The sequence below is a fragment of the Mustela nivalis genome (assembly GCF_964662115.1).
Source record: "Mustela nivalis genome assembly, chromosome: 14".
NCBI lineage: Eukaryota > Metazoa > Chordata > Mammalia > Carnivora > Mustelidae > Mustela > Mustela nivalis.
Window position 1 is genome coordinate 39,240,414 of NC_139033.1, and position 24,478 is coordinate 39,264,891.

General features: G+C 39.5%; 1 protein-coding gene across 8 annotated transcripts in view; it reads right to left on the minus strand.

The window, feature by feature from the left end:
- The window catches only part of RAB27B (RAB27B, member RAS oncogene family), a 206,502-nt gene that overhangs the window by 20,260 nt on the left and 161,764 nt on the right, over positions 1-24,478 (minus strand). The window contains exon 3 of one of the 8 annotated variants that reach the window (XM_082699656.1): positions 1,534-1,688. The exons of 6 other annotated variants lie outside the window; for them this stretch is intronic. In XM_082699656.1, coding sequence (XP_082555782.1) covers positions 1,534-1,535 — 2 coding nt within the window. In that variant the 5' untranslated portion in view covers positions 1,536-1,688. Of the gene's footprint in view, positions 1-1,533; positions 1,689-17,294; positions 17,451-24,478 lie in introns of those variants that run through there. One more of the 8 variants, XM_082699659.1, reaches the window with a different exon arrangement.

Sequence of the window (24,478 nt, forward strand, 5' to 3'; positions counted from 1 at the left end):
ATAGTTGTGTTTTTAGTTCAAACAAAACAGTAATTTCATGGGCTGTAGTGGTCTGTGAAGATTTCGTAGAGCAAGATGAACTTGTATTTAATCTTATAACAAAGGGAGGAATTACGTATGTGGAGAGAAGATACAGGAGCACTGCATCGACTAGGACTTCCCACTTGTACAATGAAACTATCACCACTTGCCAACAACATGACCTGCCAGGTATTCCGGATCTGCAATTTGTTCTCTGTTGTTGGTACATAAACTTGCTTGAGGCAATACTGACTTGCCTCCCAGTCAGGCTCCAATCCAGAGTGAACAATTGACTAACCATGGATCAGTTTCACGGTGGCTCACATTGGCTCTCTTCTATAAATGTAGGATTATGGACACTGAGCAAAAATTCCACCTGAAATCAGTACAAAACTTGACACTATAGAAAACCTCTATTTAGTGTCTCCAGTAGACTCGTTAAAGAAATTGACAAAGTAAACTCGGTATGAGACAGTTTGTCTTTTAAGTTGCTTTCGAAAATGAATTTTCTCATTTTTTGTATTACCACTTATATACAATTATTTCGTTAGGTTCCACTTTTACTACCATGTGATTTTCTGAGTCCTAAAATCATATAACCTCGATATTCTATCCTTGGCCTGGCAAATATGACACCACAAAGAAAAATAAAAGCTTTGGCAAAGTTTCCTTTTCCAAGAACTGAGCTAAAAAAAAAATGATCGGGGAAGGATCAAAAAGCTGACAAGTTTAGCAGTATTTATTCCTGCACAATGATTGATGGTCTTGTCACTTCTTCCTTCTATGGCTCTAAAAGTAAAGAAAAAGCCAGAAGATTGCTGTACTTCAGGAAGTATGTCTGACTCTCTCCCATTATCACTGTGTCACAAGCTAAACCACAAGAGCCAAGAGGTCTTCTAGATATCGAACCTGAAGCACCATCCTCCAAGCCCTTCATGGAAGGTAAGGGGCTGGAAGAGAAGGAAAAAGAATCCAAAAACACTTGCGAGGCTCTCCTCAATGAAGAGTCTCAAAGGCAGAAGGAACTTTAAATAACCCTCCTCAGCTTACAGAGGAGAAGTCATGTGCACAAAAGTTGTGTTACTTGTGGGATGACAGTTTCTAACAACAACAACAATAAAATCCAAGACCGTTGTTCATTATAATTTGAAATGAAAAGTAGGTTAGATAGGTAGAAAGTAGAAATATTTTCATTCTATGGGGGAAGAGAATTTTCTTTGGTTACTGCCAGGAGCGTGATTTTCATTGTTAGACTATCTCAAATGAGGCTGCCCAGAGTTTCTTTCTTTTCCCCCCACTCCTATGCCTCATTCTTGTTCAACATAAATCTCATTTGCTCAGAAACTTAATATCCCTTGCCCACTGCTGGATCCAGAGTCCAGAACAGTTGCTGGCATGATTAGGGGATCAGTACATGTGTGCGGAGCATCGGAGCCATGCAAATGTCATAATTAATGAAATTAATCTTTGAGCAGTTGGTGGAAGTGGAGTCCTTCCAAGTTCAGGACTTACATTCTCCTTCCTTCCTCAATTGTGAAGGGAATATTTAGATTAAATGATCACTGTGGGACCTTCCAGGTCTGGCTTCCTGAGCTCATTTTTCTATTTCTATAAAAACCTTCTCAAAATAGAATACTTGTATCTTCAGAGAAGCAGTTTCAAAGAACCTAGGAAAAGAGAAAGCACAGAAGGACTGTAATTTTGGATGTGAGATCTGTATCGGCAGAGAATACATACACTTGTCAGTTGAATAGTTCAGGGCTCAGAACTGGGCTTCTCCATAAAAGCACTCATTCACCCATCTAACACATACTCACTGGCACCTTGTTATTTGCATGATATTCTGCATGACTCTAAGGATACACTCTGTTTTCTCTAGAGGGAAGCTTAACAAATGCTACAGATATGTATGGATGGCTACTGTACAGGCAGACTTCCTCATGCGAACTTAAAATATTCTTTGTGAGCTCTCCAAGTAACAATCCTAAAAATGCTGTGAAAAGCTATGACCTTGTGACTTGAACTTATTAAATTAATAAAAATCAAGTTAAATTCTTTTTTTTTAAAGATTTTATTTGTGGGGTGCCTGGGTGGCTCAGTTGGTTGGGCATCTGCCTTCAGCTCAGGTCATGATCCATCAAGTTCCACTGGGCTCCTTGCTCAGTGGGAAGCCTGATTCTCCCTCTGCTTGCTGCTTTCCCTGCTTGTGCTCTCTCTCTCTGTCTCTGACAAATATATAAATAAAATCTTTAAACAAAAAAATCTTTAGGGGCCCCTGGGTGGCTCAGTGGGTTAAGCCGCTGCCTTCGGCTCAGGTCATGATCTCAGGGTCCTGGGATCGAGTCCCACATCGGGCTCTCGCTCAGCAGGGAGCCTGCTTCCTCCTCTCTCTCTCTGCCTGCCTCTCTGCCTACCTGTGATCTCTCTCTGTCAAATAAATAAATAAAATCTTTAAAAAAAAAATCTTTAAAAAAAAAGAATTTATTTATTTGAAAGCAGGAAAGAGCATGATCAGGGAGAGAGGGGCAGAGGGACAAGCCCCCTGCTGAGCACAAAGCCCAACACCAGGGCTCAGTCCCAGGACCCTGAGATCATGACCTGAACTGAAGCCGTCCAAGGGCCCCCAAACCAACTTAATATCTTAAGGCACTTTAGACAGCTTAAAATAGCAAACAAAGTATCAGTGATATTACTTCGTGGTGCTTTACATAAAACAAAGCTGTCAAACATAAAATGGACAGATGCCTAATATTTTCCCATGTATCTTTATAGGACTGGCATTCCCATAGCAAAATGTCATTGAGTGATCGCCTGAGGGTGGTTCTCATGGTCTGACCTTGGAATTCTGCTTCCCATACCACGTCCATGTCCTAGAGAAACTGGGGCGCATGGGTGGCACAGCTGGTGAACTGTCTGACCCTTGACTTTGGCTCAGGTCATGATCTCCAGATCACGAGACTGGGCCCTGCGTCCGACTCCATGCTCAGGAAGGAGTCTGCTTGAGACTGTCTCTCCCTCCTGCTCTACCTCTTCCTCCCAAAATAAATAAATATTTTTTAAAAATAAATAAATTATGGATGGTACTCAAAGGACCTATAGCCTGCGCAGCAGTAGAACAGAGGCATCTTGTGAAGGGAAGGGAGATGGGGGGGGTAATTAAAAAAAACAACTATGTATTCAATAGCATTTTCTTCTGTTAAGAAGGTTTTGATTTTCATTTTGATTCTTCTTAAAGGCTATTTACAATTAATGGAAGTGAGCCTATATGGAAAATTCAAACCCAATTATAAATATATATCAATATCAAGTTAATCAAGCAACCTTTACTTAAGCCGACAATGGTCAATGTGTCTCTTACTGCAATCAAATCTATTTTAAAAGATAAAAGTATCCATTTTGCTTCATTCTGTGATCAAGAGATCTAATGTAATAGAGATAAAGCAAGAAGTTATTGAACTCTGAAGTTCAGCTTACTTGGCCTGAAAATAAAGGGTAAAAACTCTAACACAAGTCATCTTTAAATTGATTTATCTCCATTGATATATTATTCTCACATATTTTAAAAATTATTCTCACATATTAAACTCACTTCTAAGCCAATGAATGATTTCGCCTAAATATATATTTTTTAAAGTAACATTTTTTTTTCCATTGGCTTCATTTTGTGGCAACTTTTGAAACTATGAAAGGGTTTTTTTTCCCTTTTTCTCTGTACTTTTTATTACAAGAAATTTCTAACATATACACAATTTGAGGGACTAGAAGTATCTTCCCATAGATCATTCAGCCAGCTTCTAAATGAATGTATAGAAGCCAGCTTCTATACACCTAGGTCTATACCCAAAAGAAATGCAAACATATATCTACACAAAAACTTGTACATAATACTCAAAACTGTCCCCAAAAGGAAATAACCGAAATGCCCATTAGTGGATGAACAGATAAACAAAATGTGGCAGGGCCACCCAATCGAATATTACTCAGCCATAAAAAGGATAAGGTAGGGACACATGCTACAACATGGAAGAACTTTGGCAACACTGTAAGTGAAAGAAGCCAGATGTAAAAGGCCACAGGTTTTATGATTCAATACACATGTAATGCCCAGAATAGGCAAACTCATAGAGACAGAATATAAGTTAGCATTTGCCAGGGGATGCAGCGAGAAGGAATGGAGAGTGACTGCTGATGGGGAAGAGGCATTTTGGGACGGATGATGAAAATATTCTGGATCTAGATAATAATGGGGCCACATTTTTTGTGAAAGTACTATAATAAACCCCTGAATTATATACTTTTGAAGGGTAGATTTTATGATATATGAATTATACTCCACAGAGTTATTTTAAAAGCCTAAGGAAGTAAAAATAACATATTTTATTTAAAAAAAAATTTTTAGCTGAGCTCTACTTTCTAGGTGTTAATTAATACTTGTTTACAATGAAGTCAATTATTAGCAAGAATCAGGTGTATTCAGGTAATAATACCTTCCTGAACCCCAATGGAAAGTACCTGTAGAATATACTTTATGAGCCTGATTCTCGCATTTATATCAATTTCTTTTTTATAAAAATATTTCATATGGGATGCCTGGGTGGCTCAGTCAGTTAAGCGTCGGACTCTTGATTTTGGCTCAGGTCATGATCTCAGGGACTGAGATGAAGCCCCACTTCAGGCTCCATGTTTAGCATGTGGAGTCTGCTTGAAATTCTCTCTTTTCTTCCCTCTCCCTCTGGTGTGCACCCTGTCCAACCTCCCAATAAATAAATAAATAATCTTTTAAAAAATTCTTTATTTGATAGGGTCCCAATAGCCAGTCTACTGAGCAAATGTGTTCACAATTCAGGAGTAATTGAAAATCACTGAAGAACAGGGAAGACTGGTCATCAGGACCCCGTGGAACAGCACTGGACAAGAACTTGGCTGTGTATATCATCCAGTGAGTCCCCACATTGGGGATCATCAGTATTCCCTCGAAGCTTTACAAGTACAAACTCTAAGACCTTTCCAGAAGGGCTAAATCAGAATCTCTGCAGCCAGGCCCTGGAACATAAGAGTTCAAAAATTCCACTAAAATATGACAGTAGAACAGCCAGATTTAGGAACTGTTTTTCTCCTTTTTTTCACCTTGAGACCTGTCTACAGGAAATTCTTCCGGAAGGTTAGACTCTTCATCTCTTTCAGCAACTCATTCCAGAGTAGGAAAAACCCATTGGTCAAGAAAAGAGTCAGGTGATCTGATTTGATCTGGTTACTGTCAAGAGAAATTTCCCCTTGTTGATTGCCATCAGCCACAGAGTTGCTGGAGTGCTTCTGCTGCTGATCCACGCTAGTGCAGTGCCCTTAACGCGCTTCCCTAGCTCTGTCTCATTTTGTTTCCTCACATATCCTAAATTTTGTTTCCCAAAAAAATTAGGAGTATTCCTCAAAACATTATTTACTCACTCGAAACATGGAAGACATCGCATAAATGTTGCAATTAAGTAAATTAAGCGTTAAGAATTTTTTGAAAGATTTAGTATTTGACTTGGAAAGGTTTTATGCTTGTCTTCATAAGTGAGCCACATGATCTCCTTTTTATTAGAGAGCCTGCTTTAAAGAAAAACAAAATGCTTTTGTAGGGCCTTTCACCTAGGACTTTAACTCCAGAACAAGAAAAATCAATTTAAATTCCTTGCAATTCAACAAAGCCTCATATGGAAAGACCTGTATCTTTCCCAGGACTGGAAAAAACCTTTGCGGCAATACAGCACATTAGGAAGTATACACACATCAGTTGACACCTTCCCTGAAGCCAGTCAGCAAGACCAGAAAATGGGTTTTCCTAACTTAGTGATTTCTCAAATGTGGCAGTTTTTAAAACTCCCTGATGCCCAGACCACACCTTAAATCATGTAAATCCGACTCCCGATGGTGAGACAAAAACCTTAATATTCCAACCTACCGTCAAGTTTGAGAACTGCCACACTGCCCTTTAAAGATTTTATTTGAGAGAGAAAGTGTGTGCACCTAGGAGTACACAAGTGGGGGAGGGGGAAATAAGAGGGAGGTGCAGAGGGAGAGAGAGGATCTTGGGCAGACTTCCTGCTGAGCACCCAGCTGACTCCATCTCACAACCCTGAGATCACGACCTGAGCCAAAACCTCCTAACCGACTATGCCAACCAGGTGCCCCAAGAACCATCATACTACCTTTCAGCACAGAAAGGTGCTGAATTATTTCTAATTATTTCTAATTTCAACAGCAAAAATAACGCCTAGCTTCATAATATGGCTAACAGGGGAGCTGAACAGACCATTCATGAAGACATATTGTTTCCTAAGACAGTGGTTGGATGGGAAGATGGTACGTTTCCCACCACAGGTGCCTGCCTCAGTGGGCCCACCAGCCCCGGCCATGGGAGCTGCTTTCTTTCACCATGACAAGGGCATGTGTCCTCTACGATGACAGTCAATCTATCTCTTTTTTCTGTAGAGTTATGTAACATATGGAAAACACAGAGTAGAAGCTTCAACCCTTAACGTCTCCTCAGAGAAGAACAATATGAGTTTGAGCTAAAGAGATGAGCATTTAATAAGATGTTCTCCTAAGTTTTCAGACATTGGTCTAATAATCTTGCAAAACTGTGATCATTTTCCAGCTGGCTGCTGCTTTGAGAAGTCTTGCCAAACTTCCACTGCTTTGCCTCATTATCTGAGAAAGGGCATATTAATCAAAATATCTGCCCATAAATTTTGCATCTCTCAAATGTGAGGAAGCCAAGTTAGATAGCATCTGTGGGCTCACATATCTATAGAAAAATGAAAAGATGAGTTCCACATTCTTACAATTTTCTCACTTAAACCTAATTCTAGTAACTCATAGAGCCATATAATTCCAAAAATAAAAAAGACAAAAAATCTATGACCTCTTTAGGAAAAGAATGTTGGCTAGCTGCTGTTTTAGCTGATAATTAACAGGAAGCATTTTAAGAGCTTAATAAATGCTGAAAAAGAGAGATTATATCTACAAAGAATGGAATTAGTCCAAAGAAAGTGCTTACTTATCTCAAGGGTTCTTTCTATATTCTGCAGATGCTTATGTTAATTGAAATTTCTGGATCAGAATTTTATTTCTGCAATATGTATGAGGCTTAGTGGAAAATACAGAATGCTATTACAAGTGGAGAGAAAATAAGTAAATGTTAAGTTTACTCATCTAATACGTTATTTGAAATGAGCTCTATACCAGAAAATCTATGGCTCTAAATCTAAAAGGTATTCAGAGAGTGAAAAACTCATAAAGCTCCAAAACCAAATAATCCGGTTAAAAAATGGGCAGAAGACATGAATAGACATTTTTCCCAAGAAGGCATCTAGATGCCTAACAGCCACATGCAAAGATGCTCAACATCACTCATCATCAGGAAAATGAAAATCAAAACCATGATGAGATATCACCTCACACCCGTTAGAATGGTCAAAATCAACAACACAGAAAACAACAGGTGTTGGTAAGAATGTGGAGAAAGGGGAACCCTCCTGCACTGTTGGTGGGAATGCAGCTGGTGCAGCCACTCTGGCAAACGGTGTGGAGGTTCCTCAAAAAGTTGAAAATAAAATTACCCTATGATCCATTAATTGCACTACTAGGCATTTACCCTAAAGGTACAAAAATACTGATTCAAAGGATACATGCATCTCAATGTTTATAGCAGTGTTATCAACAATAGCCAAACTTATAGAAAAAAACCAATGTCCATCAACTGATGAATGGATAAAGATGTGGTATTCATCTATCTATCTATATACACATACATAAATATATATGTCTATATATATAAATATATATGTCTATGTATCTATATATGTATATATGTGTATACATATATAATCTTTATGAATACCATGTATGGTATTCACATATTTATATATGGTATTATACATATTTATAATTCCATATATATAATTCCATTATATGGAATATTATATATTATATGGAATTATTGGAATATTATATATTCCATATAATAGAATACACACACACAATGTAATATTACTTAGCTATAAAAAGAATGAACTCTTAACATCCACAACAGTGTAGGTGGAGCTAGAGAGTATTATGCTAAGTGAAATAAGGTGAGACAAAGACAAATACCATATGATCTCAATCCTATGTGGAATTTAAGAAACAAGTGAATATAGTGGGGAATAAAAGAGAGGCGAGCCAAGAAACAGACTCTTGACTCCAGACAACAGACTGCTGGGTCCTGGAGGGGAGGTAGACAGGTACTACAAACTAGGCAATGAGGATGAAGGAGCCCATTTGTTGTGATGAGCACTGGGTGTTGTAGGTAAGTGATGAAAGCACTGAATTCTACACCTGAAACTAACGTTACGCTGTCCATTACCTAACCAGAACTTAAATAAAAATTTGGAGGAAAAAAGAAAAAGAAAAACTCATCAAATGATGCAGGAGTGGGGGCAGAAAAAATCAGGAGGGCTTTATGGAGGAGGGGAGATGAGAGCTGGAGTTCGATGTGGGGAGAACAAATGACGGGGGTGAGCAGAGCGCTCGTGTCCTGGAGGCAGCAGGTATACCCAGTGTCAGAGGCTACAGCCAATACGGCTCAGGTGGAAGCAGAAGCAGCCCTCTGGGGGGCCTTGGTTGGAGAAATTGGATCTGCAGGATAAGGTGTCAATGGTGGTGTGATGTAAGAGGCATCTGTTGGAGGACACAGGCCTGGGTTTAGAAGTTCAGTTTCAGCCATTTAGCCCCTATGTGGCCATGGGCAAACTACATAACCCTTGATTCCTACAGTCTTTTTGTTGTCGTTGTTGTTTTAATTTTATTTATTTATTTGACAGAGAGAGAGAGAGAGAAGGAGAGCAGGAACACAAGCAGGGGGAGTGGGAGGGGGAAAGCAGTCTCCCCCGCCCCCAGCAGAGCAGGGAGCGGGATGCGGGGCTCGATCCCAGGACCCTGGGATCATGACCTGAGCCGAAGGCAGACGCTTAATGAATGAGCCACCCAGGCCCCCCTATTCCTACAGTCTTTACCTGCAGTCGTAGGTACGTAAAGTAGGTAAAGTACGTGGCTCAATGCATTCCATCATCCTATATTTCCCCTCCACACTTAACTCGCCAAAACATAGGGAACCATTAAAAACACCACCACCATATGATCAATGACACAATGTAAGAAAACCACATAACAATTAATCAATTCCTACAAGTTACTTTGTAACTTAAAATGAAGTCACCCAATTTCTCAGAACAAAGGTCATGTAGAAATCCCAAGAAAAAGGCATAGCTACATTTTTAAAAGCTGGCTTTACTTCCACTTGACGAAGCACTAGATTATTTCAGCTACTTTATCCCCTGCTGAAGCTCCGATTAAAAATACAGTATGTCCACAAGGCCTAATTACAGCTTTAATAAGCCTATTGTTTACTTCTTGGCAGTAACCTAATCAACTGACCATGTCTTAGACTCACCTAGCATTTTCCAATATAAAACATTTATGATTTTGTCTTTGATGACTTTTACCCCCAGCTGTTACTGGTGAGAAAAGAGAAGTCCTCATTAGCGCAAAGATATTTACAGTTATGCACTCTTGTCCTGCTGTTTGGTGCATTTTCAAGTCTCATCAGAGCAGAGCAGAAGGCAGCTGGGTGCCTTGCTCAGCACCCTCGCTGGCCAGGGTAGCGCTCCATTCTATAATATTTACTAACTTAAGAGTTGGTGAACATTGTTGGTTAATAACAATTTGAGATGGAGAAAAGTCATGAAATATTCAAAAATGTGAGTGGCTTGCTAAATTATACTTCCTAAAAAGGTTGCTACTCAGAATTTTGCATTATGCTTTTGTCCGATCTTTTTTTAAACTGAGAAAGGGACCTTCCTGTGGGAACACCCTCTCTTGACTGTTCATATCCACCGGGACTGAGCTCACTGATAAAGAACCATGAGCTCAGCAAAGAAATGCCAAAGAGTTGGGAGTTTTTCTAAACTAAGATTTGTTACAAGACAGTTCTTATGAAATTAGCTTTGCCTCTATTTGCCAGATGGGGTTTAAGAGGAGAGGAAACTCTGTAGCGTGCTACAGGAATACAGACTGGGTCATGTTCTATCTCATCTCTGCAAACATCACCGCCCGCAAGTTCCCTCCTGCCCAGGAAAAACATGATCACATTTTCCATCAAAGATTTACATTTTACTTTCCGGTATTTTTTTTTTTAAACAAAAGGACAAGTATAATAATTTACTATATTAAATCAAAACATTGAAAGGAAAAGGTTAACATCTGAGTGGGAAAAATAATCATAGCGAGCTATACGCCATAATGAATATATTTGTTATATCTGACACTTTCCAGTTTATGGAAAGTCTGCATCTCAAAGATATTTGGGGGAATCCATCTATCTCCCCAACATCAAAGAGTGGTCTTCCTATATCATTCCCACTACTTTTTAATTTTTTTTTTTTTTACGATTTTTTCTTTATTTGAGAGAGTGAGAGAGCAAGCGGGAGAGCTCACGTAGGGGGAGCTGCAGAGGGAGAGGGAAAGGCAGGCATTCTGCTGAGCAGGGAGCCTGATGCAGGGCTTGATCCCAAGACCCTGAGACTATGACCTGAGCTGAAGACAGATGCTTAACAGACTGAGCCACCCAGATGCCCCTCCACTGCTTTTTTTAAAAAGGAAAATCCAAATATCTTCCTTTACTGTCTGTTTCCTAAGGTTCTAGCAATAAGCAAACCATTTCTTTTAGCAAGCTACATTATCATAGCTGAAGTAAAGGTTTCCTGCCGCAAGTTGAGCCCACGTGGATAGGTATTATTACAATAAAAGGAAAAAATATGGAAGTTAAATGCTTGTATATTAAATTTCAGAAGTCAAACTCCTAGTTGCATTTAATAACAAAATAGAGAAGTTTCAGATTTGTTCTATCTATATATTTCTGTTGAACACATCAAGGTGAATGTACCATTGTGCAAGACTGTGAGGGGGATTATATTTCAGAAGAAAGTTGGCTCTGCTCTTCCCTGACAATGTGACTCAGCAGCTAATCTTCTTGCTCATACATACACAATGACAGATGCAGACTCATGCCCCCCCCCAGTCCACCCCACCCCCCACTGTCTTTCCCCTAATTAAGCTAAGGGTGGGACTCTAGTATTATTCCTTTGACAGCATGTAAAAGAGCAGACTTTTCTTCAGATCTAAAACAGAAACTAGTTTTATAAACCCAGCCATAGGTAAGGTTTATTTATTGAATAATCATAAATATTAGTAAACGATACACTGTATCTCCTGGCAGATAGGTTTACATTGTCCTAAGCAAAACAAGTGAGTAGGATAAAATACGAGGAAGGAGTATGAGAATGCAAGCTGGGACATTTTTCTCCAGCCCAGCATGGACTAGGTCCCATCAGCTATTGATTCACAATGAGCACACATGCGTGTGTACACACACACACACACACACACACACACAGGCACAGAGGCTTATCAAGCATGAAAACATCAGGAGGCCTGTGCACACCACTCCCTAAAAGCCAGTCCTCTACTGAAACTGATCTTGTTAGAAGATAAATCTGCTTTGAATGTTTATGGAGGAAGCCAGAAATATGTACAATTTACAATACAAATTATATAAAATATACAAATCTGAACTTTCTTCTAGGCCTATAATTCAAAGTAGGAGAATGAGATCATCTTTTTCGTCGAGAATTCGATGCAATCTATCCAACAGGCAGAGGCTACTCTGCCTAGAACGAGTGTACTGGGTCCTAGGTTTCCTCACCTGGAAGTAAGGTGGTGCCGGTTTGTTGGATGAGCAGCAGAGGACAGAGGAGGGGGTTATTTGTGTAAGGGGCGAGGGGAACATGAAGGCACGCCCATTATCAGCCTCTTTAATTATCCCTGACAGATTGCCCAGGTGGAGGCCTCAGGGTGCTTCAAAGGAAAGATCAGAAAGTTGCCTGGGGCCCTGACACTGTCAATGGCCAGTCTGATCCCTGCCTTTGATGAAAACTGGTACAGCAAACCCACTTACAGAACCTCTATGTGTAGAACAGTAGCCCCAGGAGCTGGGAGAAAATGAAGGAGGAAAGCGGAAATGCATGTGAGATGATCTAGAAATGCTTACGAAGCAACAAGAACGAGGCGTTCTGTAAGAAACTGAGGGAAAAGGATGGGGTTTATAGTTAAAATTCGGCTTCAACACATACTTGTAGCACCGCTCCATTTCTAAAGCAAGGATACTAATCACCCCCACTTTCGCGCCTTCGCTCACCCAACAAACATTTATTGGGCACCGATCATGTGCCAGGCACACCAAGCTTATGGCAGAGATTAAATGAAATGGCATGAAGTCTCCACTACGTTACCAAGACAAATGTGACGGCTCAAGGGACTGCGTGTTCCGACGGCATACGCACATGCCACGCCTACTCACTCTCAGAAGGGGCTCATGTGAACAAAGGGCACGGTCACTGCAGCTACTAAGAGTCTCCTAACTTGTCTTCAGGTCTGTGGCTTTGCCTTTTCCTCCGTCCTTCTCCAGCAAACAAGCCAATTTTCCTCAGAATTATAGTCGGCCAACATCACTGCCCTGCTTCCCATTTCCCAGTGGCATTCATCAAACTGCAAATAAAACCCAGAGTCCTTTCTCCTGCCTTACAAAGGGCTGTATGACCCGGCGGACTGTGCTATACCAGTTCTCTATTCCTTCAAGGAGCCGCGTTTCCTCCTGTGTTAGAACCATGGCATGGGCTGTTTCCTCGGCCTACACTCTTCCCCCACTCCTATCTCACAAATGGTCTTCTTACTATCATTTGCTTCTCCCTTTAAATGTGTCTTCATCAGGGGGATCTGGTAGGGACCCCAAATCTAACAAACGCTCCCATTCACTTTCTCTGACATCCGTCTAGTTTTTGGGTGGCTCTTCTTCCCAGCTGATATGGTTCTTCTTGTTTATTATCACTCACTTTCCCATCTAGGCTGCAAGCTCGAGTGGGTTGAATCCTCGCACGCTTTGTTCACTCCGGAGTCTAGCTAAAAATAGGTGTTCAACAAATATTTGCTGGAGACACTAATACATGCTCTGTTGGATTGAATTTGTGTGGTTCTGTAATGCAGAGACAGCTGGTCTCGAAGAAGTCCAGCCTGGGCATGAAAATCCCTGACACTCTTCCTAAGAAACAGTGTCTTGACCATCAAAGTTACCTGATATGTTGAATCAAAGAAGAAACTAATCTGAAACTCACAAGTTCAGGATAAAGCTATAAAATTAAAGAACCCTAGGAGTTGAGTGTACAGTTTCCAACTCTACTAATTGCAGTTTTGAATACCTACCTCTACTCCTTTGATATTCAGAAACACGTCCACTTAAAATACAGAAGATTTTGATGAGAGGCTAGAATTTGATGAGAGGCTAGAAAGGGTTTTAGTTAAGTGCTTAAGGGTGGGATGACTGAAGAGGAAACCTCCTTTGGATTCCTGGACCATTTCCAGGAATGGAAATGTGTGTGTGTGTGTGTGTGTGTGTGTGTGTGTAGGCTTCCCCAAACCATGGGTAAAGACCTCAGTCCCACAAGATGGCCCTCCACTCTAGGCGTCAGCGGGAAGCCCATGTTGTTACCTGTGCTACAAATTGACCAGCTACAAATTGGAGATTCCAACAAGCCCTCCAATACAGATGCCAATTGTCGCTCAGAAGGGACCTGTATGTAGTTCTAACCAACAGGCTGCAAACCAAAGGCTCCCACAACCCTCTCCTTAAGTTCTATTAATTTGCTCACAGAACTCAGGAAACCTGTTTCCTCCCTAGATTATAGATATATATTACAAAAATTGTTAAAGGTTACAAATCAACAGTCAGATGAAGAGATACATAGGGCAAAGTAGCAAACAAAGGAGCTTCTGTCCTCATAGAATTTGGGGCCTGGCATGGTCGCCTGTGGAAATATTCTGGTTCCCCAACCTAGAAACCCCCAGAATCCCCTCCTTTTGGGGGGTTTTATGGAGGCATCATTACTTAGGCATGTTGGTCAACTCATTGGCCATTGGTGATTGATGCAACCTCCAGATCCTCTCCCCTACCCTCAAATTAGCAGGTGGGACTGAAAGTTCCAACCCTCTCTTCCTGGTTGGTTCCCTCAACCCTTGGCCTTTTCCCAAAAGTTGTTTCATTGCATAGACCTGGTTGTAACGGAAAGGAATTTGTTATATATACGAGACATCCAGGTCACCTTGACGGTTCTGAAGCTATGTCAGAAACCGAGAAGGGGAGACCAGATATTATGACAGAGATGCTCCACTGCTCTTACCCCTCAGGAAATTCCAAGGGCTTCTGGAGCTATGATCCAGGAACTGAAGATAAAGACCAAATATAGTTGACAAATACATTTTGGTCATCCGAGTGGTCAAATACATATATTTCTTATAATATAAATCACAATATCATAGAATCTCATGTGAGCAAATCATGGGCTCAAATCCTCATTTCTACCATCTCCCATGTAAAGTTGTTTTTTTTGTTTTGTTTTGTTTTGTTTTTTTATGAAGCAACACATTATCTTAGATCTCAAACTCTGAGGGTACAAAATAAAAATAACCTGTACTTGTGGAAAAAGCAAGGATCCTGTTTCAAATCTATGAAAATGGCTAGTGTTGCAAGAAAATTGAAGAAAACATTATCACTACAGAATGCAAATAACTCACATCATAGGTAACCTGAAGGAAGAAGAGTACCACTGATCTGTCTGTGACTGTTTTCACTCTCAATTGGATTCCTGGACAGAGCATACAGTACCTGCTCAGTAAGGACCTGGAATCTTAAGGCAGCTCTGTCTGGGAACAAATTTCAGCTAGTGCTGAGTTTTCAGAACCTATATTATAAAGATTTTACAGAGGATTACAAACTTTTTTACTTAATTCACTTGCTTTATTTCAGCCTCTACGTCTTAAGAAAAAAAGTTATGGCTGATCTTCCCTCGTGTGGTACAAAGGCCAGCTGCCTGAAAACCTCTTGTGTTTCTCCATATGTACTCTTTGGTAACTGCTCTCTAACGATGGCCTCTGTAGCCAGTATTTTGAGGTGTCCTAAAAGACCTCCCTGAACCCCAGCATCTGCCCAGCCACTGTGCCCAAAACCCTCATGAATTCTTTATGAAACAGATAATCCTAAGGATCTAGTAGAAGGATATTAACTGAATTAGAGCAAGAGGTCACCAAGGAGGCGATATTTTAACTAATTTGCTCATTAGTGTTGATGAGGTTGACACAGTAAACTCACTACCTCCCACAGTCACCTAACTGTGTCTTCCAAGGCAAATGTTGATTAACAGAGTTATCTGGTAAAAAGAGACACAACACATTTTGTTGAATGAATAATGAAAACGAGGCAAAAGTAGACTAAGGCATAGCTGTATCCGTGAAATTCCTGAATGGGAAAATAGGGAAGAAATTTAGTAAAATAAAGTCCATGGGCTGCTAGAGGGACACCTTAAAAGGAGGGGGGGGGCATATAGAATCAAGCCCCTCTCCCCCTCCCTCAAAATTTTGTTCCTAGCTGCCCCTAAAAATGTCCAACCCATTCTAAATACCCTTATTATAATTGGTTGAGCTTCTCAGATTCTAAAAGCTATTGTAATAATTAGCTTAAGAAAACCACTCTGCCCTTTACCAGTGGCATTTAATTGAATCTATAATAATCTGTACTTTGCCCAATAATACATTAAGTCTGCAGCTATGTGTTGAAAAAAGACATAAGGAGGACAATAAAAATTGCCAATAAAAAGAGGCAATAAAAAGGTGAGCAGGAAAGGGGACATTCCAAATTGTTGAGCCATAACTTATAAAGACATATTTGCATTACTGGATTCTGGATGTGAAAGAAGCCACAGGCAAAAGGCTACCAAAAAATTCAAATGAGTGGTCTGAAAAGCAAAGATGAAGGGAGGTGAAACATTAGAAGTAGGATAATTAAAGACCTGGGCTGGACAAAGGGTAATTTTGGAAACTCCCACCAAGAGCTAAATATTATTCTGAGCTTATAAAGGTTAGTCCCTCCACCTAGACAAGGTGCACTAACAGTAATGCAGAGCAAGGGAACCCGCTATGTGGCAAGGCATACGTGATTGCCATACTTCTAAAAAAGACAAAGTCAACAAACTTCAGACCAATTCATAAAATGAACAAATCACTAAGAAAATTAATAAGATATTAAGAAGTTGACCTGGTCTCCACTTTTACCCCCTTCTTTCATAGTCCTTCGAGAAAACTTAAAATTTCTTTGTTGCTGACATAGCATTATTCTTTGGATGCTGAACCAAAACCCAATTCCAAACTACTGGAATCACTCCAATGGTGGTTTCTTTCTTTATTTTTATTGATGTATTTATTTTTAGCATCTCGCTCTGCACTGTCAGACATCACATGCTCTCCAAAATTCACCAGACCTTAAGAAATTCTTTCACATCTGCTCTTTGCTGAATGTTAAGATTTCAAGGCTGGTTGATCCTTTAAAGATGCTTCTAGGTGAGTTGAAATGACCAAACTTTAGAAAACTTAAGACCCCAGTGCAGATCTGCAGGTTTCTGGGTCCATGAAATGGTGCCCGGGTTCAGCCCCCCTCATATCCCTGCATTGTCAAACTACCCAGAACACAGTCTATTCTCAATTTTAAAAGAGATTATCAAGACAGCTCAACTAACATTTATGGAACATCACCTGTATGCAAGACTACCGTAAGTGCTGTAAATACAGAGACAGACAAAAGGAGCAAAGCCGGGAATGGGATTCAGTTCGATCTCTCCTCCCTGAATCTCTGCCTCAAATTCACCGGAAAATATCATTATCAGGAAGTGACCTTGACACAGATACTCACATTGTGTCCTCTACAAAAACCAGAATGGTTTTGTGGTCTGTTTCTACATCATGCATCTCATAAAACATATCCACAAAGGATGAGAAAGAAAATACTCAGCGTGTGTAGGTATAGGATATGCACCCCTCCATTTTAATCCAGTGCCTTCATTTTAGTTACCCATCAAGACATGGGTACGATATACACACACTCTGAGCACAGTGATCAAGGTCCTGACCAAAACCCGCTGCTTCCTTTCCCCCTAAGTCATAGCTCGTCATTATGGCTGTTCGACTGTTTTTTTCATAAGCCCTTCATGCCCAGGTGACTCAAGGCAGGTGAACCAACAAACACAAAATCCAGAACTATCTTGCAAAGGATTTACAGAGACGAGTGAAATTTGAACCCCAAAGAATTTTACCTGTTCGGTTTCTGTCTGTCAGGGTTCTCCAGAAGGTATTTTAACGGAGACAGTCATCCGCTGAGAACCAGAAACAGCTGTTCTGAATTGTTTTTCAAATTAAAAACAAGCTGTTTCTGAAGAGCGTTAAGAAAAGGGGAATCTCAGAATTAGGTCAGAGCAGGGTGTGACCCCAACAAGACTTTGGGGCCAGACAGGGCTCTAATTCCTGTTCCTCTAATGACTAGATGTGTGGCATGAACAAATTAGTTAACCTCGCTCTCAGATCCCTCCTGCATAAACGGGGTCCTACAGCATTTGTAAAACACCTGGTTAGCCACTTAGCCAATGGGGAGACCCTGAGTAGGTGAAAATAATCTTGGTATAGAGCACTATCAGGAACAATTTCTTTGTAATCTTTGCATTTCTTTGTAATTAGTGTTGCAACTGCAAACACATTAATAACATTTCCCATTCTGTGACTGCAATAAAGGACTCTTTCTCAGTGAAAGACCACCACTGGGCCAGGGAGGGGAGAAGATACTGTTGCCTAAGTACAACCCTGAATGATTCAGATAGAGAAACCTAAAACCGGCTCAGATGATTCTCAAGTGAAAAAAAAAAAAAAAAAAATCGAAAGCAGACAAAAAGATGCTAAACAGCATGACTAACAATTTAGGGATGGCACAGTTAGCAAATAAAATTCAGGACACTCAGTTAAATTGGAGGTTTGGATAAAAAGACCAATTTATTTTTTAGCATAATCGTGTCACAAATACTGTTCCTTTAACTGGAGTGTTGTATTTCATCTGGCAACCCAAACCAGTGTGATAACTTGTGCAAAAAGGGGAGAAAGGAAAAAAAAAAAAAAGGGGAGAAAGAACAATATGTGTAGCTAACTCTTTAATTATACATGTAGGAAATGGAGTTTGGAGATTTGCTTCTGGGAGGGGAACTAGACGGGAGGCACTTTTTGGGCCTTTTCAATTTTGAACCACATGAAAGTATTACATATTTTTAAAACAAATGACATTATAAAAATTAAAAATAATTGTAATGGGAGGGAAGAATCAATATAGAGAGGACATAACTAATATAGACTATACGCTTAGAAAACAAAACTGAGAGGACTCTGTCAAAACATCTTATTCTATTACACTCTGGTTTTTCAGTGTAGACATAAATAGAATTAATATTAACAATCACTTGTTGAGCTGCCAGATTATAATTGGAATTAATATTGGCAGCCTCCTGTGGAGTTGCTATTACGCTAAGCACTTTATAGACTTTAGTTAATTTAATCCTCACAGTAACCCTTGGGGGTTTTGCAAACGAAAAGGCTGAAACTCCGAAAGATTAATTAATTTGCCCAAATCACACAACTAATGATTGGCAGGCCTGGGGTTTAAATCTAGGTCAGTCAGAACCCACAGCTTGTTGCTTTTAAACACAAGACAATACTGGACTATCTTTCAGCATGCAGATTCCCAAAGTCAGGAAATCTGTATTTGAGCATGAAAAGCAATACAGAAAGGAAGAACAACGAATGCACACGTTCATTTTAGGCCAGCATCAGTCACCGAGCTATGAAACATGCCAGCCCCGTGTTTTTTTGTTAAGTAAATATACAGGTATACCTTGCTTTATGCTATGCCTATGTTCCAGGACAGTTGTTTATAAATGACATTTATGCAAATGTAATCATATTTAGAGTAAAACTGGAAGTCTGCTTTTTAAACAAAGTGTGTTACATTTGGAAGATAGGTATGAGCTCAGTTTCACTGTTTTGGGGCAGGGCACAAAACGAGATCATCTAGGAATATGTTAATTGTCCTTCAGAGTTGAGGGTCTTAATATAAAATATTACTGATATTTTATGTATGGAGAGGAAACTTTGCTAAATTACAAAGGATTTAATCAGCTAAATTAAATTTATACCTTGAGCCTACCTTTGGCTAGTTTATTGTTTAAAAAGCATGAGTAAATATTTGCAATAGAGAAGCAGAATGTCACTTACCTTACCAAACCAGTATTATTTTCATAGCTTATCAGAGACAGGAATATGTTACAGGACTCTTTAGTTTTCTACTGTGAATGGTTTTTAAAAGATTTCTCCAAAATCTATTTTCAGCTACACATCTTAGACACATCCCCCAATGATCTGCCTTCTTTAGATGGCAATGTGTGCGGAAGAGGAAGTAGGGGTTTATCTACTGGAGTTGATGATCAAAGGCTAATAATATTTCAAGAGCTTTAAAATTAGTAATTTTATAAACAGTTGACCAAAAGCTATCATCCCATTGAAAAGAGAGCCACAGACTCCCTGAATAGTTGCCAGGATTTCTGTCAGAGGTCGGGATAGGAGTGGCTGAAGGCAGGTAAGCGTCCCCTCCAGCCCATTGACTACTAGAGCAGCACACTGAGGTTAAGGCAAGACTTGATTTCCCCATGTTCAAACTTTGTGCCTTCTAAACTACATCAACTCTTCTGAGCAGCCAGTAATCACGATTGTGAATTCAGTAAAAATCATTTCAGAAATGATCATTTAAAACCATGCCCAAAGATGCTGTTGGCCAGGCAATGGCTCGATTGGTCAAAGGCGGCTTCCATCTTGGTAGAGCAGTATTTTTATCTTCAGTTAAATATTCTATTGATTTTCCTCTTTATTCCTTATAAAAGGGAGCATTTTCTTTGAAAGTATATAATACTAAAGAATACATATTAAATGCTAGATCAACATTACCAAAGATTTTATCTAAATAGCCAAGAGTAATGGAGGATTTTATATTACTTTGAGCTCACTGGAAACAGATACCTCCCCACCTCTTATCACCCATACCATACCATGAAATGTATTTATTTTTTATATTTACACATTTTTTAAAAATATTTTATTTATTTATTTGACAGAGAGAGATCACAAATAGAGAGGCAGGCAAAGAGAGAGAGGGAAGCAGGTTCCCTGCTGAGCAGAGAGCCTGATGAGGGACTTGATCCCAGGACCCTGAGATCATGACCTGAGCTGAAGGCAGTGGCTTAACCCACTGAGTCACCCAGGTGCCCCTATATTTACACATATTTGATTCAGTAAGTATTTTCCAGAATGCATTATGTTCTGGTAAAGTACTGCCAATAGTAAATCTGCATAAAACTCGTATTATTTCCAATAAATCAAACTGTATCTCCATTTAATTGGATTTATTATGTGTAACTAAATCAAGTTTTTTTTAATTTACCCTTCTTCATTTTAAAAATAGGAAAATTGAATTGTTTATATCGTTTATAAACTATGATGGTTAAAAAATGTTTTCCTTCAGTTTCCTGAAGCTCTTGTTTTTTCCACTCTGTAGGTCAACAGCCTAGACTTTTTTTTTTTTTTTTTTTTAACACATAATGTATTATTTACATCAGAGGTACAGGTCTGTGAATCATTGGTCTTTTACAATTCTCAGCATTCACCATAGCACATACCCTCCCCAATGTTCATAATCCAGCCACCCTATGCCTTCCCTCTACTCCCAGCAACCCTCAGTTTGTTTCCTGAGATTAAGAGTCTCTTATGGTTTGTTTCCCTCCTGATTCCATCTTGTTCATTTTTTCCCTCCTAAAACCCCCAAGACCTCCCCCCTGCCCTGCTCTCAAATTCCTCATATCAGACAGATCATATGATAATCAACAGCCTAGTCTTACTTAAATATCTTCTTATCTAGAGTCTGGGGAAATATATGTACATTTGAATAACTGGGTTTTTTTTCTTTTTTTTTTTCTTTATATTTTTTTTCTCAGCATAGCACAGACCCTCCCCCAATGTCCATCAGCCAGCCACCCCATCCCTCCCACCACCCTCCCCTCCAGCAACCCTCAGTTTGTTTTTATCTTAACATTTCTTTACTCACTATTTTAGCTTATACTTTATGACTCTCTCCAAATTGTGTCAGAAAATTCTTAGCACCAGTGGTAAGATGAATTCAAAAATAAAAATGAGGACAGATATTTAAAAGAGACAGGCTTGGTGGAGTCAGTTTCTGGTATATCTCACCCCATAATCAACACAATAATTCTAATTAACACAGTGTTCCAAACTGGAGTAGTCTCTGGTGTGGGTTGGGGGCCATAGCTTTCCATATTCTTCTGGGATGCTCCATGCTGACTCTCCAACCCAAAACCAAATTCACATGTCCTCTTTCTACAGTGATTTTGGAAGCACCAAATCCTCCCATTTACCAGAAAACTGGATAATTCCATGACTTTAATAATTTCAGCTGAAGTTCTTTAAAGATGTAAATGTCAGTATAACCTGTGTGATAGTATCATATTTCACTTCAGCATTCCGGAAACATACAGAAAATTTCAGATCCCCATGGAAATGCTTCATAGAACAATGAGCTAAGATTAGTGTCTTGGGCTTTCTTATAGTCAATATAAAAGCAATCATACAAGGTCCGTTTCTACATTATTTATAAAACTACAATTAAAAACATTATCCATGATGGGCTTTTTGCCATGAAGTTACTATTAAAATGTAACAATAGAAAAAGAAATGTGTCTCTCCCAATAAATTGATATACTTTCTATAATTTGATAAGAAAAGCTATGGTCCTCATTATTTTTGTTTGTTTCTGTTGCCTGGAAGATCAGAATTCCGTGTTCTGTTTTGTTTTTTCCTTAATGTTTTAGTGATTAAAGGATCCCTGGATAAACTACTTTACTTCTCTCTACTTCTGGACTACATGACTCTGTTTTTGCTTGTTTTTTTTCTTGTTCCTTTAGCTACTTGACAGAGTTTTTATCTCTAAATTATCACAAACGTTTCTGTGGGAGGAAGTAAACAGCTGATTTTTTTTTTTTTAAGAATTTATTTATTTAGGGGCGCCTGGGTGGCTCAGTGGTTAAGCCTCTGCCTTTGGCTCAGGTCGTGATCCCAGGGGCCTGGGATCGAGTCCCGCATTGGGCTCTCTGCTCAGGAGGGAGCCTGCTTCTCCTCATCTCTCTCTCTGTCTGTCTCTGCCTATTTGTGATCTCTCTCTCTGTCAAATAAATAAATAAAATATTTTAAAAAAAGAATTTATTTATTTATTTGGCAGACAGAGATCACAAGTAGGCAGAGAGGCAGGCAGGAGGTGGGGGTGGAAAAGCAGGCTCCCCACTGAGCAGAGAGCCCAATGCAGGGCTCAATCCCAGGACCCTGGGACCATGACCTGAGCCAAACCAGAGGCTTTAACCCACTGAGCCACCCAGGCGCCCCTACATAGCTGATTCTTGTTAAACATGGTAGTTTTGTTCCGTAAAGTCAACACAAATACTGAATTATTGAAGATGGAGCCATTGTTCCTAGGAGAAATACAGAATTAAGTTCCTGTGAGCTTCTGGTCACCAACTGTTCAATATAAACCTTATTTTATGTGTATTTCTGTTAAGGACACCTTGTTTCATATTATCATTGATTCACAAACATTGAACTCATGGCCAATAGCACCATAACTCATGCCTCGATGAAGCTTATCTGACACGTATTTTCTTCATAAGGCACATCACAGCCTTCTTGCACTTAAGAACACTAATCACTTCAACCATACGCTTGGGGGCATTTTAAACAGAAAACTACCAGCTAAAAGCACAAAAATGGGAAACATGTGGCATTAAATAAACCATGAAAAGGACACTCACGAGAAACCGAAAGGTAAGAAACTGAAACAAGACAGCATCAACTTGTTTGACCTCAGCTAAGCACACGCACATCAGGAGACTCACAATTTTCCCCATGTCTATGCATGTTTGCGAAGATACCAGAAATCTTGATCTTGAAGTTACAAATAAAGTTTAACTAATAGGCAAATACATAATCTACAACTGGAAAATTATGTGGATTTGTTGTATGACTTCCCAAAACTAACACTATTATATTTTGGCCAACTAACATGTTAGCCACAATTAGAATATCAGATGATGGAGTGGAAAGGAGGGGCTTGAGGGAATGGGACCAGGGACAGGTACACTTTGATTCTCTTGTGGAAATGAAGGAAAGCTTACAGCAAAGGCAAGAGGAGCAGATCCCAGGGGAGCTGCCAGGGAGTCGGACAAAGGACTTAGGTTCCTGGGACAAGGATAGGAGAAGCAAGGTGAGCCTAAAATGGACACAGCATTAACCAATTTCACAACATCCTATTGCGGTGACCCTTTTATTATAACCATTATTGCTTAACTAGGGGAATTCAGGGAAAGTTTTTTCTTCTCCAATAGATTCCTACCCTAAAATTAGAAAAAATATATCAGGCTGTATGACCTGGTATTGAAAAGCTAGTATGTCTCAGGGAAAAGAAGCCTGATACATAATGTGTTGATTTTGGCCAAGTTGTTAGCAAAAGTAGTAAGGGAGACTCTTCTTTCTAGTTGATGATGAAACATGTTATTAAACTAGAACAGCTACTCTTACCTCCCCTACACCTCTGTCTTCAGTGACACCAACATAAAAACACACACTAGGCAAAAGCTGGTAGAAAGCTAAGTTGAGACAGACACATGTGAATTTTGTAGGACTAATTGCAAAGCTGATCAGTCTGTTCAGTTAGGATGCTGCACACAGTAGGTGCTCCGGAGATCAACTATATTAGCATTAGCTCTAAATAAAAACAGATTAGTTCGTGAAGTAAAAATTCCATCTCTTTTCCTTCTCTATTTGGCTCATCACTATCACTAATAAATCCTCCTCGATCTCTCACTCAGCAACAATCACTGGGACTATTAGCACCAGGGCGCTCCAGAGATATCTCAGCTCATGGCTATCTGTCATGGTTGGTTCATGGCTAATTCAACGTCTTTTTCCACAAAGTTATTTCTCATGGAAGATACTGATATATAGAAAAACCATAATGGTACCTGTGTTTTATGCATGAACTTGGCTTGGTTCTTTAAGTCACACCTTGTTATTTCAGACCCCACCCTGATTACTATGATAGTAGCCATCTCATGGTTATGGAATGGTTTTACTTCTAGTTCTGTGGTAGTTCCACTTCCTGCCCTTCATTTGGACTGTGATCCTAAACCTATCTGAAGGAGAAACAGACATACAGATTCTATCATATGGTTGCTCTCATAGTCATGGTTTTAAAGATTATTTATTATTTATTATTATTATATTATATAAATATATAATATAATATATAAATATATTAATATTTATTATTATTATTTTGATCTCAATTATC